The 20,264-nt window shown below is 55.1% G+C and overlaps 1 protein-coding gene across 1 annotated transcript; it reads right to left on the bottom strand.

Annotated features, from left to right (window-relative positions):
• Window positions 1-4,495: 4,495 nt before the first annotated feature.
• Window positions 4,496-6,683, bottom strand: LOC136451734 (uncharacterized). Its single transcript, XM_066452422.1, has 6 exons — window positions 6,601-6,683; window positions 6,163-6,517; window positions 5,468-5,597; window positions 5,016-5,090; window positions 4,814-4,938; window positions 4,496-4,633 (listed from the first exon to the last, which is right to left on the bottom strand). Exons 1-6 carry the CDS (start codon window positions 6,681-6,683, stop codon window positions 4,496-4,498), a joined length of 906 nt encoding a protein of 301 aa, XP_066308519.1.
• Between the last annotated feature and the right edge of the window lie 13,581 nt (window positions 6,684-20,264).

The following is a 20,264-nucleotide window of genomic DNA, read 5'->3' as shown; positions in this document are numbered from 1 at the left end:
GATTACCGCCTGGCCTATCAGCTAGGCGGCGCGGATGATGACCTGCTCATCATCCGCAACCTCCCCTTACTCCTATCAGACTCGGTGCGAGCCTGGCTTAAACACCTCCCTCCCTCCCAGATCCACAACTGGTGCGACTTGGTAAAGGTCTTCGTCGGAAATTTCTAGGGCACATACGTGCGCCCCAGGAACTCCTAGGACCTCAAGAGTTGTCGCCAGAAGCCGAACGAGTCTTTCTGAGACTTCATCCGGCGCTTCTCTATGCAATGCACCGAGTTGCCCAGCGTCGGTGACTCAGAAATCATCCAGGCATTCCTCTCCAGCACCTCCTACCGAGACCTGGTCCGAGAGTTAGGCCGAAACGTGCCAACCTCGGCGGTCACACTCCTCGACGTCGCCACCAACTTCGCCTTGGGTGAAGAGGTTGTTGGGGCCATCTTCCCCGACAACGACGCCAAGGGGAGGAGGAGGGACGAGGCCCCCGGGGCCTCGGCCCCTACCTCCCCAACAAAACAAAAAAGGGTCGCCAGGGGAAGCAGGAGGTCCTCGAGGCCGGTCTCGTCACAGCAGCAATCGCAAGAATCCCCGGGGCCCTATTAGAGGCCCCGGGCTCTTCAACGACATGCTGAAGAAGCCCTGACCTTACCACCAGGGCCCGGTGAAGCACACCCTCAAAGAGTGCACCATGCTCCGACATTACTACACCAAGCTCAGGCTCCCCTATGATGATGCCAAGAAGAAGGGCGCCGACGATAGGGACGACGGCAAGGACAACGGGTTCCTCGAGGTGTACAACGCCTTCATGATCTTTGGCGGGCCTTCAGCGTGCCTCACAGCGCGTCATCGGAAGAGGGAGCACCGGGACGTGTTCTCGGTTAAGGTGGCCACTCCCCGATACCTCGACTGGTCTCGGGAGGCAATCACCTTTGATCGGGATGACCACCCCGATTACGTACCAAACCCTGGGCAGTACCCACTCGTCGTCGACCCAATCATCGGCAACACCCGGCTCACCAAGGTGTTGATGGACAGAGGCAGCGGTCTCAACATCCTCTACGCCAGCACCCTGGAACTCCTGGGGCTCGACCAATCACGGCTCCGAGGTGATGCCGCGCCCTTCCACGGCATCATGCCAGGGAAACGCACGTGACCCCTCGGACGCATCGACTTGCCCGTCTGCTTTGGTACTCCCTCCAACTACCGCAAGGAGGTCCTCACCTTCGAGGTGGTTGGGTTCAAGGGGACCTATCACGCCATCCTAGGGCGCCTATGCTATGCCAAGTTCATGGCGATCCCCAACTACACCTACCTCAAGCTCAAGATGCTGGGCGCCAACGGCGTCATCACTGTCGATTCCACGTACGAGCATGCATACGACTGCGACGTCGAATGCATCGAGTACGCCAAGGCTCTCGTGGAGGCCGAGACCCTCATCGTCAACCTTGACTGACTTGGTGGCGAGTCGCCCGAGCCCAAGCGTCGTGCCAGGACTTTCAAGCCCACGGAGGCCGTCAAGCTCATCCCGGTTGACCCCGCCTACTCCGATGGCTGGGCGCTGAGGGTCAGCGCCACCCTCAACAGCAAATAGGAAGCCATGCTCGTCGACTTTCTCCACGCGAATGCCGATCTATTCGCATGGAGTCCCTCGGACATGCCGGGCATACTGAGGGAGGTCGCCGAGCACGCCTTGGACATCCAGGCCGGCTCCAGACCGGTGAAGCAGCGCCTGCGCTGATTCGACGAGGAAAAGCGCAGGGCCATCGGTAAGGAGGTGCAGAAGCTTTTGGCAGCCGGATTCATCAAGGAAGTGTCCCATCCAGAGTGGTTAGTTAATCCTGTATTAGTCAAGAAGAAAAATGGGAAGTGGAGGATGTGTGTAGACTACACCAGTTTGAATAAAGTGTGTCCAAAAGTCCCTTTCCCATTACCTCGAATCGACCAAATCATTGACTCCACTGCGGGATGCGAAACCCTATCTTTCCTTGATGCGTATTCCGGTTACCATCAAATCAAGATGAAAGAATCCGACCAGCTCGCGACTTCTTTCATCACACCATTCGGCATGTACTGCTATGTGACTATGCCATTCAGCCTCAGAAATGCAGGGGCCGCATACCAGCGGTGCATTACCCAGGTCTTTGGCGAGCACATCGGGTGAACCATCGAGGCCTATGTGGACGACATCGTGGTCAAGTCCAGAAAGGCTGGTGATCTCGTCGATGACCTGGAGATAGCCTTCAAATGCCTCAGAGAGAAGGGCATCAAGCTCAACCCCGAGAAGTGTGTCTTCGGGGTCCCCCGAGGCATGCTCTTGGGATTCATAGTCTCGGAGCGCGGCATCGAGGCCAACCTAGAGAAGGTCTCAGCCGTGACCAACATGGGACCAATCCGAGATCTCAAAGGACTGCAGAGGGTTATGGGATGCCTTGCGGCCCTGAGCCGCTTCATCTCGCGCCTTGGCGAAAAAGGCTTACCTCTGTACCACCTCTTGAGGAAATCCAAACGCTTTTCTTGGACCCCCGAGGCCGAAGAGGGCCCACCGCAGGGCCCGAGGCCCCCTCTGTCACTGAGACCCCTTCGGCCGAGCCCGAGGTCAGGGAAGTCAACGCAGAGCCTCCCAAGGCCAACCAGGGCATGGACTAGCGAGTCCCGTTCCTTGATTGCCTCGCTCGAGGAGAGCTTCCTGCTGACAGGACCAAAGCCCGATGGCTTGCACGATGAACCAAAACTTACGTCCTCAGCAACGGTGAGTTGTACAGGCAAAGCCCATCTGGCGACCTCCAATGATGCATCACCACCGAGGCAGGCCAAGCCCTACTTTGGGACTTGCACGCGGGAGCCTGCGGGCACCATGCGGCACCTCGGACACTCGTCGGAAATGCCTTTCTCCAAGGGTTCTACTGGCCAACGGCAGTTGCTGACGCCACCAAGCTCATACGCTCCTGCGAGGGATGTCAGTACTACGCATGGTAGACACATCTCCTGGCCCAAGCCCTCCAAACCATCCCCATTACATGGCCATTCACCGTGTGGGGGCTCGACATGGTTGGGCCTCTGCAGAAGGCCCCCGGGGGCTATACCCATTTGTTGGTAGTGATCGATAAGTTCTCCAAGTGGATCGAGGCTCGTCTGATCAATCGAATAAAATCCAAGCAAGCGGTGCTGTTCTTCACTGATATCATCCATAGGTTCGGGGTTCCAAACACCATCATCACCGACAATGGGACACAATTCACCAGCCACAAGTTCCTGATGTTCTGCGATGACCACCACATCCGTGTGGCCTGGTCGACCATAGGACACCCCAGGACAAACGGCCAAGTAGAACGTGCCAACGGCATGATCCTACAGGGCCTCAAGCCAAGAATATATGACCGGTTGAAGAAATTTGGCAAGAAATGGCTTGCCGAACTCCCGTCTGTCATCTGGAGCCTGAGGAACACTTCGAGCCGAGCCACGGGGTCCACACCGTTCTTCCTGGTCTATGGAGCCGAGGCCATCCTCCCCACTGACTTGGAGTATGGTTCCCTGAGGCTACAAGCCTACAACGAGCAAAGCAACTGCACTGCCCGTGAGGACGCCCTCGATCAACTAGAGGAAGCTCGAGACGTCGCGCTGCTGCACTCCGCCAAATACTAGCAAGCCCTACGACGCTATCAAGCCTGGCGCATTCGAAGCCAAGACCTGAAGGTGGGCGACCTAGTACTGAGACTGAGGCAGAGCAACAAGGGCCACCACAAGCTGACCCCGCCATGGGAAGGGCCGTACATCGTCGCCCAAGTGCTAAAGCCCAGGACCTACAAGCTAGCCAACGAGAAGGGCGAAATGCTCATCAACGCTTGGAACATAGAACAGCTACGTCGCTTCTACCCTTAAATTTCCAAGCATTTTATACTTTGTTTCTTGAAATACAATAAAGAAGCGTTCTTTAGTTGTTTTAATTTTTTGAGAAACCCCCCGAGCCCATCGATGGGGGATCGGCGTTACGATAACGCTATAAGGGAGACTCAGCTCCGCCTCTACAGAGGTGCCCACCACGGGGCTCGAACAAGACTCAGCTCTGCCTCTGCAGAACTGAGCCTCCCTCGGGGGCTAGAAGGCCCCCTAAGTCCCAGTCCCTGTTTTTAGTTGTTTTTTCAAAAAAAATTCTATGCCAAACTCTCTAGCGCGCTCGGACAAATCAATTGTAAAAAACCGAAGGACCAAAAGTCTGTCTTAGGGCCAAAAGGCCGGCCGAGCTGCGAGACGGCCTACGCCTCCGGGCTATGGCAACTCCCTCACCACCTTTTGCATGAGGAGCAGCTTAGGCTCCGAGGAAGTTTTTTGCAAAGTGATATGTTCAGAGACGAGACAGAGGGCAGAGGCTCGGAAATACAACAAAAACGATTAAAAAGCATAGACGCATAAGTACTTCAAAAAAGGGCCTCGACAGCCACAAGCGTTACGGTACAATAATCTAAATCCTAATCTGTTTACATGGCCCCTTTGGCCCAGGTCAGAACTTAGGGTCGCCAGCGTCAGCGATCGGCGCTAGAGAAACCACCTCCTCTTCGAACAGCTTGGCCAGCGCCATGCCAGGGGCCTCGGCCACCTCCACCAGCTTCACTACCTCGGCCTTGGCCTCCTCATCATCCTCAGCCAAGACATAACCGTCGCTGATGGCCTCGAGGTCGATGCCGACGTAGTGCGAGGAGACGACGGCCAGGGCGCGCTTGATGCTCATGTGCAGCGCCCCCCGGAGTCGCTCGCGCACTTGGCCGCTCAACGCAGTCAAGTGGCTCCCAAGGGAGCTGCCCGACTGGACCCCCTCAACCTCCAGGGCCTCGCAGGTGGTAAGGGCGGCGCTCTGCAGCACGTTGTGCTCCCCGATCTCGGCCTCGAGCACCGCCTGCACCGCAACGGAAGCCTCAGCTGCCCGGGAGACCTCCTTCTCCAACCCTGCACCAAGACAAGTGGGATGGGGTTAAGCACAAAAGGAAATAAGTTGAATAGGGGCGAAGGCCAATAGGACTCACCCTCAGCTTTCTCTTTCCAGCTCTGGACCTTAGCCCGAGAAGCCTCGGCCGCCCTAGAAGCCTCCCTCTCCAGCCCTGTGTCACATCAGGGAGTTAGGGGTCGATCGCAAGAAAAACAAATAAAACAAGGGGCGCGGCTCAACGGGACTCACCCTCGGCCTTTTCCTTCAGTGCTAGGGCCTCGACCCGGGAGGCCTCGACCACCTTGAGGGCCTTGGCCAGGGCACCTTTCGTCAATAGGTGTACGCCCTGCTTCGCCCCAGCTGCCCGGCGGCGGCCTTGGCAGAGACCTCCAATTTTGCGGCCCAGGACTAGAAGGTGTCCCGCTCGCCAGCCACCCAGGTTAGCTCCTCCTCCAGCTCCTTAATCCTCACCGCCAAAGGGGCGGCCTGCTCCCGAGCCATGGGCGCCTCGGCCTTCATATCAGCACAGCGAAGGCGGAGGTCCTCCACCTCTGTGCTCCGCGCCGCCAGAAGCTCGTTGGCATTGGCGAAGCAAATCCTTCTGCCACCGAAGCTGGTCCCAGACGTCCCTCTCCCGCTGGAGGAACAATGACTTCCCGAGGGACCAGGCCTCGAGCTCCTAGATAGGCAGAACGAACGTCAAGCACTGCGAGAAGACTTGGGAAAAGACGACATAGCACAAGAAAGGAAGACGTGTACCTGGGCAACGCCGGGCAGGTCATCAGCCATGACGGACAGCGCTATTTGCCGCGACTGCTCCGCCAGCTGGTGAAATTGCTCGAAGGAGTCCCAGCGCCCCCCCATCGGCCGCGTCCTCGAGGGCAAACAGAGGCTCCCCCTCAGGGTCGTCCCGGCTCCGCCACATGACACGCGGGTGATCCCACCCATGGGGCTCGGGTTGTACCCGCACGAGGGCCGAGCTTCCCTCGTCAGAAGTCGGAGCCGGCTGCTCTGTGGTGCTGGCCACCTTGACATCTACCACCTCCTTCCCCTAGGAAGTATCGTTGGAGGAGATCGAATGGACCTCCACTTCCCGAGCGCTCTCCTACGACGGCGGTGGGCCTTGGACCGGGGGCGGTACTGAAGCTTGCCCCACCTCCGTCTCCACTTCCTAGGCCGCCGCCTCCGCCGCACCCATGCCGGCCTCTGCCACCTCGACCTCGGTGGTCCTGGGGGGCTTCGACCTCTGCCACCTCGGCCTTGGTGGTCCTAGACGCCCCGGCCTCTGTCGCCTTGGCCTTGGAGGTCCTAAGGGCCTCGGCTTCGGCCTCGGTGGCCTCAGCGACTAAGGACGCCTCGGCTTCATCTGGCTCGTAGGCCTCGGCCTCGCAGGGCATAGTCTCCTCCTCCTCCGCTTGCTCCGTGGCCACCTCGGTAGCCTCTCCCTGGGCGACCGGCTCCTTCAGGTCGGCCCTTACTGACGCCACGCCATGCTGTATGGCGGCTTGCACCTCCGCCACCCATTGGGCGGTGGAGCTAGCGCTCACCTTGAGCGCCTTACATGGCGCCAAGGAGGGCGCCTCCGCATGAAGCTTCCGGCTGAAGACGAGATACTTACGTGGTCAGCATACGACCGAAGAACAAATGGAAGATGCCACAAACTCCATTGACAAAACACTTACCTCGAGCAGGGACACATCACCTTCTGCACCACGCCCCTCGTCCTCTCCAACGGTGGTGGCAGCGGCAGTGGCGCGGCCCCCATGTCCGTCGGTGCCGGACGGCCCTCGCCGGACCCCAGCGCCGCCTCAACCCTCTGCGGAGGCTGTTGGGCCACCTCCGTCGCCTACTCCACCACCGCCATCGAGCCCACTGGGCTGACGGTGTGCTTCCCTAACGCCCGTGCCTCGGGCATGTCGTCCTCGGCCCCGGGGCGGGTGATCGCCGGCCTCGAGGCGTCCTCTCCTCCTCCTCCAGGAAACGTCGGGCTGCTTGCCGACGCCCTAGGTGCCATCCCCCTGATGTCAGGGAGATGGTCTAGGGTACCCTGCCCCGTCTCGCTCTCGTCGTCATCACTCGAGGAGTCCGACAATGACGGTAATGGAGACGCCTCCACTGGGAGACCATCGAGCCTCTGTTGTCGGCGACGCTTCTCCCGCTCTTTGCGCTCAAGGTTCTTCCTCTTGCGCCTTGCCTCCTCAGCGTCCTTCTGCTTCTTCTGTGCCTCGGCATGCGCTCAGTTCACCACCCGCCGCTCTATGTCCTCGAGAACGGGCGGTGGGGAGGCTCGCACGTCCCTCATCCCCTGCAGGAACAAGCGAACACAAATAAGGGAACAGGAATGAGGAGGCCTCGGGGGCCGCAGCAGCGCATGACTTACTAGAGAGAGGTTCCCCCGCGATGGGCGCATCGCGAACGGGGTCAGACCACCGCTCCTCGGCCTCCCCTCCATCATCTTTCTCACCCGATGTAGAATCTCCTTATCGGAGAGGGCGACGGCAGACATCTGGATGCCCTCCATCGGCTCATCCGGTGTCATGTCGAACAGGTGCCACCGCCGAGCCATCAGCGGCAGCACCCTTCGGCGGTGGAAGGCTGCCACGACCACAGCCGCCGCAAGGCCATGGCTGCGCAGCCTCTCCAGCCCCTCTAGGAGCGGCTGCAGCTTGGGCTGATCGACCACCGGGATGCCGTACCTGCACTTCTCCGGCAGGCTCTCCATGACCCACCCGGTATAGGGGGAACCCCGCCATCATCATTGTGGAGGTAGAACCAGCTGTTGTACCAGCGACGGTTGGACGACGCGAGCTAGGTCGGGATGTAGAGGAGCTACCGGTCTTGGTGCACTTGGAGAGTGCAGCCGCTGGCCCTCATCGCCTTCCGCATGCCCGTCGTGCCCGTCGTGCCCGTCGGCTTGGTGGTGAGCCCCGCCCAGAAGAGGTGGAGCCACAGCTCCCAGTGGGGGGCAATGCCTAGGTACCCCTCGCAGATGGCGATGAAGATTGCCGCCTGCGCGATGGAGTTGGGGTTGAAGTTATGGAGCTCCACGCCGTAGTAGTGCGGGAGCGCCCGCATGAACTGGTCCACTGGTAGGCCGAGACCACACTCATGGAAGGACACAAAGCTCACGATGTAGCCATCGCGTGGCCTCGGCTCTGGCTCACCCCATGGAGCAATCAACTCCGGTCTGCTGGGGTCGGTAACCGGGCGGAGGAGGCCATCATCGACGAGCGACTACAGCGTCTCCACGGACACGTCGGACGAACCCCAAGGGTCCACCTGAATGACAACAGCGCCGCTGGCCATGGAGCGGTGGAGAATGCGGCTACGGTGGTAAGGCAAGCTCTCACTATCCCTCCCTCTCTCTATCTCTCTCTTCCTCCCCATTCTCCCTTCTTCTCCCTGGCGCTCTCTGTTCTTAGCAATGGCTCGAGGGCAGAAAAGGGGAGTGCAGGCAAGGTAGGGAGGAGAGGGGTGAGGCTCGTCATGTATTTATGAGGGAAGGGGGCAAAATGGACGGGCGATGAAACCAGGGAAGTTTCCCTTAGATCTGGCGCAGTTAATTCGGATCCGATTAAACCGCCCATGTGCCCACCTTTTCCTTATTAATCGCACGCGCAGTAACGTCCCATCCACAGACATCGCATCGCATCCGACCGCAGCAACGGTAGGCACCGTTCTGTCTCCCCGAGAAACTGCCCCAAAAGGCATGCCCGCCGTTGTCAGCCAATGGGAGGGGAATATTCCCCACCCGATTCCTTTCAGACTAAGGAACTAGGCACCGAGCCCGCTACGGTCCAGGGGTTCAAAGGCTGGGCCCCCAAGGGTCTCGACAGCTGCCCCAGGATAAGCAGAGTCAGGGATGACTATGGGCGAGCCCGTACGTGGCCAAGGCCCAATCAAGCAATTGCTTGGGATGCCCTAAGTCATGTCCGTGACCGGCAGGGAGGTCTCTGAATGGGATCCCACCATAGGGAGGCACCGAGCCCCCAGGGCCAATCAAATGGCCCTAGGACCTACTAGAGAAGCCCTCTGGTACTTTTGGAGTGTGTCTCTGGACCGCTAGCTGACCCCTATCGAATGGGGCACGGGCCTCTACTTGGACTTACCCGATAACAGCTCATCGGAGGTGTCACCGCTCGCGCCCACCGAGGGTAGCCTGGCATATTCCACCCCTCCTTCCGAACAAAAAGGATGCGCAAGGGTCACACAAAAAAGACAGGGAAACACCTAACTGCCCTCTTGCTCCGAGCAGAGGCTCGGGGGCTCTTCCTGCAACCAAGTCGAGACCCAGTGACCCGAACTCGCACTCGTGGGTTCGGCAAGCGCGATAAAACCCCTCAAACACGTGAAAAGCCCCTGGAGGAATAAGTTCACTCCTCCAGGGCCTCGGGGGCTACACCTGATGGGTGCGCTCGCGCGCACCCACCGAAGCCTCGAGTATGAAACACCATCCCACCAGGAGCTGCTGCAAGCCTAGCCTAGTCAAAACCTTAGGAAGAGCGCTCACACTCTCCCCGAGGCTCGGGGGCTACTGTCGGGTACCATAAAAGGGGTCCCCTAAGCAAGAATAAAAAAAATCACTTAGACCCTGTAAAAATCGAAGCCAAGAGACAACTACCGGCAAACCCCCACCTTATCTGAGACTCAGCTGGACTGCCTGGCCCACCTTGAACAATACCCCAACTCGCCCGAGGCCCCACCCGTAAGGCCTCGGACGAGGTACCGATTCTCCGCCTCGCTTGAGGCCCCACTCGTAAGGCCTCGGACGAGGTACCGATTCTCTGTCTCGCTCGAGGCCCTAAACCACAAGGCCTCGGATGAGGTACCAATTCTCTGCCTCGCTCGAGGCCCCGCTCATAAGGCCTCGGACGAGGTGCCGATTCTCCACCTCGCTCGAGGCCGGCTCGGCAACAACCCCATCGCCTCCGCCTTGACCAACTTCTCTAACAGGACGTCACGTCCAACTAACGCGTTCAACCACTCCCACGATATTAGCCGAACGATGGTTTGACACAGTGGAGTGGCCAATGCGACGTGGGTCACACCGACGCCATGCCATCCGGGACAGGACGTGGCAGGGGTTACCGACCGCTGTGCTCGGCACTATGCCCATGATGGACACCCATGCAGCACTGTGCTGCCTAACCGCACCTGCTCTAAGGATAGCACGGCATGGAGAGTCATGTCTAGGCCACTGTAGCCTCGAAATCAACGTACAAGACCAATTGCTCCCTCCGAGCCTCGGCTATCTGCTTTGGGGTCTCGAAAGCCTCGGGACTCACGCCCGCCGAGCCCCCCACGATGGTTCAGCCTCTGCACCAGCTAGGCCTTAGCTCTCTACATTGACAACATACAACGACCGGCACATCGTCCACAGTATGCGCCATACCCTATGTCAAGCCGTCGCAGGAGCTCCCACGTCGCACAGGGTCGGGCATGACCGGCACATCGCTCCAGTGCATCAAGGACAAGACCGCTCCATCGACCATGCCGCCACAGTGGCAAGCTACAGGGCTCGGACACGCCACCTCCGCTTGTGAAACACCGCGTAGCGAACACATGTATCGCCCCTATCCCCCCTTCAACTATAAAAGGGAGCGACTGGGGTAGTTTCTAGGGACGAGAAAACGAATGCATGAGCTCACACGCGCACACGCATAGACGGTCACAGACAGAAGTTAGACTCAGACGCTCATGAACAACGCAACGCTCTGTAACACATACTCCTCCTCATTGCAAGAGATCAACATCTCAAGCAACCCATGCCACTACGCAGAGACCTGGGATTTGTTCCCTCTCTCGCCCTACTTGTAACCCCCTACTACGAGCACCTCGGTGCAAGGAATACAAGATTGATCTCTCAGACTGGATGTAGGGCACCTATTGCCTGAACCAGTATAAATCTTGTGTCTCTTTGCATCACCATCCAGGATTAGGGGCACGCAATACGTTTTCACTAGTAGGTTGAGGACCCCCCAGGTCCGAAACACCGACAGTGCCCTACGTCCAGTTTGAGTCGGACGGTGACTTTATTCCTGAGCCCAGGTACTCGAGTTTGCTATGAGGTTACAAACGAGAGGGAGTAAGATGGGGGGTGCAAGAGGTCCGGTCGGACTCTGGTCTGAAGGGCCAAGAGTGACGGGAGCTCCGCTATGTGCTAAGTGTTCGAACATTTGTTGTAATGTGAGTTAAATTTTGTGACCTATTCCACTCCACATACAAAGGATCACAAAGTTTGACCCTCCCTTGTGCTACTAATGTCTTCCTTTTTGGTGTTTGATTCCAAAGGGGGAGAATTTGTAGGACCAAAAGCAAGCCCGGTCATAATAATTTACAAGTCGTAATGGTCCGAGAAAGGGAGGATAGTGGATTATGGAGTTAGGGGGAGGCTTAAATCCATAATGTCACATGGGAACATTTACAAGGGCAAGATAAGTTTCCAAAGATGTTTACATGTGGTATCTTTTAGCATCATATAACCTTGGCCTTTGCATTGCATCCTAGCAAGTAAATAGTTTTTAAATTCCAAAATTTTTATTATTTGCTTGTTTTGGTCATGTTGTCATCAAACACCAAAAGGGGGAGATTGTAAGGAAAATGGACCCTAGGCCTATTTACTTTGGATTTTGGTGTTTGATGAACAACACAACCAAATTGGGCTAATGAATTTGCAAGTAATAGTTTTATAGTTCAATAGGGTGCAAGACGTGACTTGGACGAAGGCGACATGATGATTCCACGATCACACCATAAGCAAGGCCCTAGAAGCACAAGAGAAGACCAAAGATATAAAGCAAGGTCTAAGCACAAAGATAGGAACCTAGCCGGACGCAAGATCGCGAAGAAACAAGCTTCACAGCACTGACCGGACGCAGAGCATAAGTGATCGGACGCGTCCGATCAGTAGTCCGAGACTGTAGTAAGCGTCAGCATGTGATCAGACGCTGAGGACTAAAAGTGACCGAACATGATAATGACATTATTCATCATCTCGGTGACACATTCAGCACTGATCGGACGCTGGAGGGTGATCGACCGGATGTAGGAACTGCAGCGTTTGATCGAGTCTAGAGAGGTTCCAGAGCGACGACAGCACGATCGGACACGTCCAATCAACAGTGACCGAACTCGGCAGTGTGTCTGATCAACGCACGCGCTCTAACGGTAGGGACGACCGAACGTGTTCGGTCAGTAGCAGAAAGCTAGGTTTCGCCCCCAACGGCTACTTTCTCGATGGGGCTTATAATTAGACCCCCCCAATAGGCCATTTGAGTAGAGTGAAGCTGAGGAAACATACCAAGGGTGTTGATACACCATTTTAGTGATCTCCACTTGCATAGTGCTTAGTGACTCATTAGGTGATTAGCGTAGGTGCTTTGTGAAGTGCTTAGGTTGATTAGACCACCGCTTATGCGCTTGCTCAAGATTTAGGCCTAGTGTTTAGTGAGGTTTGCATACCTCTTACCACTCGGTGCTTGCGTGCACCATTGTTGTACATCAGAGGGGCTTGTAGTCTTGCGAGATCACACCAACCGTGTTTGTGGTGTGGCCACCACTGTGTACCGAAGGGAACAAGACCCACAGCGGTTCGGCCGGAAGCTTGATAGTGAAGACAGTGGGGAACGGTCTGGGATAGGCTTGCCGGAAGGCACACCGGAGGCCCACTTACGTGTGGGGAAGGCCCAGGGCTATCCACAGAGTGACCCGATCGGGAGCTTGGCCCTTGCGAGGGATTCCTTGCGAGGGGCTCCAATGAGGACTAGGGGGAAGCTTGCGCGCTTCTTGATACCTTGGTAAAAATACTGGAGTCGTCAATGGGAGTTTGCATATCTCTATCTTACTCTTTAGCTTCCGCATTTACATTGTTTGCATAACTCCTTTTGCGATAGAGATAGCAACACACTAGCAAAACCGTAGTTGCACATTTAGATAGTTTATCTTTTGCTTAGGTTTTGCTAAGAATAGAAAAAAAGGCCTTAGTTAGAGTTAGAGTTTTAAGTTGCCTAATTCACCCCCCCTCTTAGGCGTCACGGTCCCTTTCAACCACGACGTCCGCCAGGACAGAATGGAATGCCATGACCGACAGATGATGCCTGCGCATGGCGCCAATGATGAATAGGGTCACGACCTGGAGTTGTCCTTGTTGACATCTACAGGATCAGTGGGACCGCCATGAAGGAGAAGGACCCAGTGATCCTAGAAGCCTTCTTCTCTCTCATTCTTCTCCTTTTCATCCGCTGTAACGCGCACATTCCCTTCACCTGTAAAAGGGGAAGCAGGGCGCCCCATGAAGGGGGATCTAGATCCACATTGGACCAAACCATGAGATAAAAACACAAGAGCATGACACGAACACACGGCTGAGCAGCGATCGAGCTCTCAGCACCCGTTCACTCCTTCCACTAGACTCTTGGGATCCTTTCTCTCTCTAGCCCATTTGTAACCCCTACTATAAACCAAGTGCTGGTAACATGAGCGGTAGCAAACTAGACATAGGGACATTCCGCCCAAACCAGTATAAACCCTTATGTCCTCCGAGCACACCATCCAAGCTGGATGCGCAAATATAAATTTACTCGTCGGTGGTTTGAAAACACCGATAGTTGGCGCGCCAGGTAGGGGCTTTTTTGCATGTCTCGACATCTAGATCAGGCCTTAGATGGCTAATCATGGCATCAGTTGGGTCCCGGGTGCGCACGTGCGCTTTGGGAACCTAGATTTCATCATTTTAATGGAGGGAGAGTTGGCGCGAGTCCCCGCCATCGTCCAACCTCTCCACTTTGCTAGCCTCGACACGATTGTTGAGGTGCTCAAGGAGCTACAGCTGCACGCACCAAAGGCCCGCACCCCTAGAGGTGAGCAGCTCCACGACTTCGATTACAAGAGGCTAGAGCGCCAGCTTGATGCCTTCCTAGGACCCCGACCATCTCGGGAGGACCTAGGCCACCTCACCTTCTCGTTCACCAATGTCATGATATAGTTTGCCAGAGGAGAGTCACTCTCCCTAGAATACCTCATCCGGAGCGCCCTGACAGCGCTTCCGTTCAGCCTGCGCAACATCATAGAGATCGTTGGCCATCTTGTGGTGCAACGCACGCCCCCATCCCCCACGAATGACAAGTTCGTGGGGATGACCGAATATGTCGCGGAATCTTTCCACAACCTTCTCATAGGAGAATTGGAGTCGCCCTCCAACTCTGACTCCAGCAGGGGGAGCCATCACCCCTCTCATGAATGTTTCATGGCAAGTACCCTCGAGGGATATGTCGAAAGCATCCATGAGGGAGAGGCTACCCCAACGAATGGTTTCAACGATGAGGTCGAGGGGGATGCAGGGGGCCCATCTTGCCTGCGGGTAGAGTAGCTAAAGGTCCGACACCAAGAGCTCGAGGAAGCATGACTCCAGCTTGAGTAGGAATGCACGGAGCTCGAGCGAGAGATCAAGAGCCATGGAGACGGTGGGCGTGCGTGCGCCATGGCCCATAATGTGAACTAGAGGATCATCAAGGATGACGAAGCCCACCCATACTTCACCCAGGCAAGTCGGAACATCGCTGTTGCAGTGGCCTTGCTCCGAGGGCTTCTGGGACCCACGACAACCGAGGATCGTTGGGCCCATCGTAAGATTCGCACACTTCTCGAGCGTGTGGCGGCGCAACAGGCCGAGAGCTCACTGTCCCATGATGCGAGCTCGATGCCAGCCAGTGCACACCCTCAGAGCAGCACAACAGGGACATGTCAGTCCACCAGGCGTAGCAAGGTGGCAAGCCACGCATCGCAGTCCCGGTGCATGAGCATCTCGGCCTCCACTGTGATGCGCGTGACACCCTCGATGTCCATAGGCATACCCGCAGTGATGTGAGGGAGGAGGCTAGCTATGACTACCACCCTCATCATGGTAGATGCTACGATAGTGATGAGAACCAAAGCATGAGCCCTGACTTGCCGAGACCTCAAGCCTTTGGCCGACACATCCTCAACGCCATCTTCCCACCGCGGTACCAACTGTGGACCAACATCCTAAAATACTCTAGGGAAACAAGCCTCGGATTGTGGCTTGAGGATTATCGGCTTGCTTGCCAAGTCAGTGGAGTGGATAATGACAATTTCATTATCCACAACCTTCCATTGTTCCTGGCCAATTCGGCGCGAACGTGGTTGGAACACCTTTCGCCCAACCGAATCCAAAGTTGGGCGGACCTAAAAGAGATCTTCATGGGAAACTTCTAGGGCACATATGCACATTGTGGGAACCCATAGGATCTCAACAACTACTAATAGAAGTCCAGGGAAACTCTTCATGGGTACATGCGACGCTTCTCCCGGTAGTGCAACGAGCTGCCCAATGTCGTTGACGCTAACGTCATAGGAGCTTTCATGTCTAGGACCGCCTGTGAGTCCCTGGTTCACAAGCTCGGATGTAAGGGCCCATGAACCACCAAGGAGCACCTCAACATCACCACCAGCCATGCCTCAGGCAAGGAGGTGGTCAGGGTGATTTTTGACTACCTCAAAGGCAAGGCAAAGCAGGACGAGGACGCTGGCGAAGGCGCTTCCAACTGTCCCAACAAAAAGAAGAACAAGCAGCAGCATGAGGGCTCACTCATGGACACCACCAACCACAAGGGATTCCATCCCATCAAGGGTACCCCAGACCACTTCATGAAGCTACTCGAAGGGACATGCCCGAACCATGCTTTCCCCATCAAGCACCTATACAGGGATTGCATCCTCATGAAGCGGTTCTTATCGAACAAGGGGGAGCATAGGAAGGAGCCCAAGTCAGCCGTAGACGACGACGAGGGGAAGGATGGCAGATTTTCTAGCACTGGATGGCTGCCTCATGATCTTCGAAGGATCGATGGCCTATGACTCTAGGCGCCGCCAGAAGCTTGCGTGCCACGAGGTCTATATGACTGAGCTGGCCGTGCCTTCCTTCCTCTGATGGTCGGAGTCCACCATAACCTTTGATTGGACCGACCTCCTAGAATGCATCCCACAGCTAGGAAGATATCCGCTCGTGGTCAACCCAATGATCGGCACATAGTGGCTCACCAAGGTGCTGATGGATGGAGGCAACGGCCTCAACATCATGTACACTGAAACGCTCGACGCCATGGGCATCGATCGAGCGCACATCTGGCCGATTGGGGCACCTTTCCACGGCATCATGCCAGGAAAGCAGGGTGTGCCACTTGGGCAGATCAATCTGCCCATCACCTTTAGGGATCCAACCAATTGTAGGACGAAGACCCTTACCTTCGAGGTGGTCGGGTTCCATAGAACCTACCACGCCATCCTAGGATGTCCATGCTACATGAAGTTCATGGCCATTCCCAACTACACCTATCTAAAGTAGAAGATGTTGGGTCCATGCGGGGTCATCACCATCGGCACCTCCTTCCAGCGTGTCTACGAGTGTGAGGTCGAGTACTACGAACACACCATGGCAATTATCGCATCCAAAGAGCTTGCAGCCTTCAGGGAAGAGGCCGTCAAAGAAGCACCCGACCCTAAGTGGTCAGCCAGGTCTTTTGAGCTTATAGAAGGCGCCAAAGAGGTCCTCATAGACCCTAGCGGATCTGAGGGCAAAGTGGTGTGCATAGGCACCATGCTTTCCTTCGAATAGGAAAGCGCGTTCGTCGACTTCCTCCGCACCAATAGAGACATCTTTGCGTGGAGACCCTCAGACATGTTAGGCATTCCAAGAGAAGTCAACGAGCATGCCTTGAAGATCAGGCCTGGCTCCAAGAGATTGCGAAGCTTTTGGCGGTCGGGTTCATCAAGGAAGTATACCACCCTGAGTGGTTAGCCAATCCCGTTCTTGTACAAAAAAGATTGGGAAATGGAGAATGTGTGTTGACTATATGGGTCTCAACAAAGCGTATCCAAAGGATCCGTTTCCTTTGCCACGCATAGACCAAGTAGTCGACTCGACCTCAGGATACGAAACCCTTTGCTTCCTTGATGCGTACTTTGGGTACCATCAAATCACGATGAAAGAGTCCAACCAGCTCATGACGTCTTTCATCACCCCATTCGGATCATTCTGCTACATCACAACGCTGTTCGGTCTAAAGAACGCGGGGGCTATGTACCAATGCTGCATGCTCAACTGTTTCAGGAATCTCATCGGGCGGACCATTGAGGCCTACATAGATGACATCATGGTCAAGTCCAAATGGGCTGACCAGGTCATGGCCAACCTAAAGCAGACCTTCATGAAACTTTGAGCAAATGGCATTAAGCTCAACCCCGAGAAGTGCGTTTTTGGGGTCCCAAGGGGTATTCTGTTGGGTTTTATTGTCTCCAAGCATGACATTGAAGCCAACCCAGAGAAGATCTCATCCATCATGAGGATGGGCCCGATTCATAACATAAAGGGGGTACAGTGAGTTACAGGGTGCCTCATTGCACTCAGCGATTTTATCTCGCACCTCAGCGAACGAGGTCTCCCATCTATCGACTTCTAAAGAAGGCTGACCATTTTGAATGGATGCCCAAGGCCTAGGAGGAACTTGATAAGGTCAAGTAGCTCTTGATGAAGGCCCTGATCCTCGTCCCTAGTGGTAGAGCAAGAAGAAGAGGGACATGCCCTCAAAGTGCAGCGTCCCATGTACTTCATTAGCGAGGTCTTGTCCAATTCTAAGTCTCTCTACCCCCAAATCTAGAAACTCTTGTATGTCATCCTTATTGCCAAGAGGAAGTTTTGTCACTACTTCGAGTCGCATCCAGTGACGGTCGTGACGTCCTTCCCTCTCGATGAAGTCATCCAAAACCAGGATGCCATAGAAAGAATTGTGAAGTGGGCACATGAGCTGATGGGTCAAGGCATTTCATATGCCCCTCAGACGGCCATCAAGTCCCAAGTGCTAGCTGATTTCATTACAGAGTGGACTGAGGTCCAAATGCCACTGATAGTCGTTGAATAAGAGTACTAGATGATGTACTTCGATGGATCACTGATGAAGAAAGGCGCCAGCGTAGGACTGGTCTTTGTTTCGCCCCTTGGGGTATGCATGAGGTACATGGTTTGCATCCACTTCCCCTCCTCCAACAATGTGGCTGAGTATGAGGCATTCATCAATGGCCTATGCATCGCCAATGAGTTAGGTATCTAACGGCTTGACATCCGGGGCGACTCCCAGCTGATCATCGACCAAGTCATGAAGGAATCAAGTTGACACAATGCCAAGATGGCTACGTATTGTCGAGAAGACCGCTAGCTAGAAGACAAGTTCGATGGTCTCAAGCTCAATCACATCCTGAGGTGTCTCAACAAGGCGGTCGACGCGCTGGCAAAAATGGTGTCTGGCTGAGAGCTGGTGCCGATGGGCATCTTCGCCATTGATTAGTACAAGCCCTCAGTCCACTATGAGGAGCTAGAATAGACCGGTGATGGGCCGCCTACCCTAGGCTCGGGGGCTAACCAGCCAGCGGCTCCATCCAACCTTGAAGTCATGGAGCTTGATGAGGATCTAGTGACAGAGCCTGACCCTCTAGCAGATTGGAGGATGCCTTACCTCGACTACCTCCTCCATGAGGTGCTGTCGACGGACAAAATGGAGGCTTGGTGGCTCGCGCATCACGCCAAGTCCTTTGTCCTTATTGAAGGCACGCTCTATAGGCGAAGCCACACCAGGATCCTATAGTGCTGCATCCTCATCGAACAAGGGAAGCGATTGCTAAGTGATATCCATGATGGGGTCTGCGGGCACCATGCCGTAGCTAGGACCCTAGTTGGAAACATGTTTCGACAAGGCTTCTACTGGCTGACCGCAGTAGTCGACGCTGAACAAATTATGTGCACCTATGAAGGGTGTTAATACTACACTCGATAGACCCACCTACCGGCCCAAGCACTCCAAATGATCCCCATCACATGGCCATTCATGGTCTAGGGGCTTGATCTAGTTGAACCTCTCAAGGGGGCGCCTAGGGGCTATACACACTTATTTGTCGTCGTAGACAAGTTGACAAAGTGGATAGAGGCTCGATCGATCTCTGTGATCAAGTCTGAGCAAGCCGTGTTGTTCTTCCTTGACATCGTCCATTGCTTTGGAGTCCCCAACTCCATTATCATAGACAATGGCACGCAGTTCACTAGAAAGAACTTCCTCCGATTCTACGATGAATACCACATCCACGTCGATTGGGCCGCCGTGGCACACCCCCACATGAATGGGCAGGTCAAGAGCACTTACGGCATGGTCCTACAAGGCCTCAAGCCTAGGATCTTCAACTGGTTTAACAAGTTTGACAGACGATGGGTCACGGAGCTTCCCATGGTGCTCTGGGGCCTGAGGAAGACCCCTAGCCGAGCCACCGGCTACATGCCATTCTTCATGGTCTGTGGTTCTAAGGCTATCCTCCCAACTGACCTCGACTATGGAGCGCCAAGGGTTACGTCGTACGATGAATAGGGAGCTGAGGCATCCCTCGAGGATGCCATGGAACAGCTAGATGAAGCGCGTGATGTTGCCCTTCTTCGCTCGACCAAGTACCAGCAAGCGTTGCGTCGATACCACAGCCGTCGAGTGTGGGGTCAGGCCTTCAACGTCGGGGACCTAGTGCTCTGCCTTGTCCAAATCAACAAGAACCACCACAAAGCTCTTTCCACTATGGGAGGGACCGTACGTCATCGTGGAGGTGCTCTGACCCGGCACCTACAAGCTCAGGACCATCGACGGGGAAGTCTTCATCAATGCCTAGAACATAGAATAGCTACGTTGCTTTTACCCTTAAATTTATGTACGCTTTCTCTTATCAGTTTCACTATCAACTCCTTGATCTTTAGTGACACCCGACCCCAGCAACGGTAGGGGGTTGGGCCCCACTTAGGGGCTGATGAGAGCTATCGACACAAAATTTTGTTCTGTGCCGAGGACACACGTAGCAAGCCGGAAGGGTCCGCTCGATGGAGCTAGAGATCTGCCTAGCTTCAGTGCAAGGGTGGTCAATCCTACGCACTCCTCCTAAGACATGCCAGTCAATTTGACCCTGTAATTGACAAGGAGAGAAAGCTTATCAGTAATTAAGGGCGGAACATGCCAGTGTTGCCAGACAGTCCTGAATGTGTGACTCTGAGAGCCGATATGAAAGGAGATCAACTAAATAGCCGATTCCAGCATATTTATAAGAATAAATCGGTCAAAGCTCATGAGGTTATGTAAGAAGAATCGGTTATCATTATGAATGTCATTGTTTAAACAAATGCTGGTCACTAGCAAAAGGTATCAATAGTAATTAGTTCATGCTAAGCCAATGACTACAAGTAACCGAACTCCTTTATAAAAGAAACAGTTCATCATCATTCAACCATTTAATAGAAATAATTCTAATG

This window comes from Miscanthus floridulus, chromosome 1 (genome assembly GCF_019320115.1).
Source record: "Miscanthus floridulus cultivar M001 chromosome 1, ASM1932011v1, whole genome shotgun sequence".
Taxonomy (NCBI): domain Eukaryota; kingdom Viridiplantae; phylum Streptophyta; class Magnoliopsida; order Poales; family Poaceae; genus Miscanthus; species Miscanthus floridulus.
The sequence above is the reverse complement of the archived record's forward strand: the minus strand, read 5'-3'. Positions and strand labels throughout refer to the sequence as shown.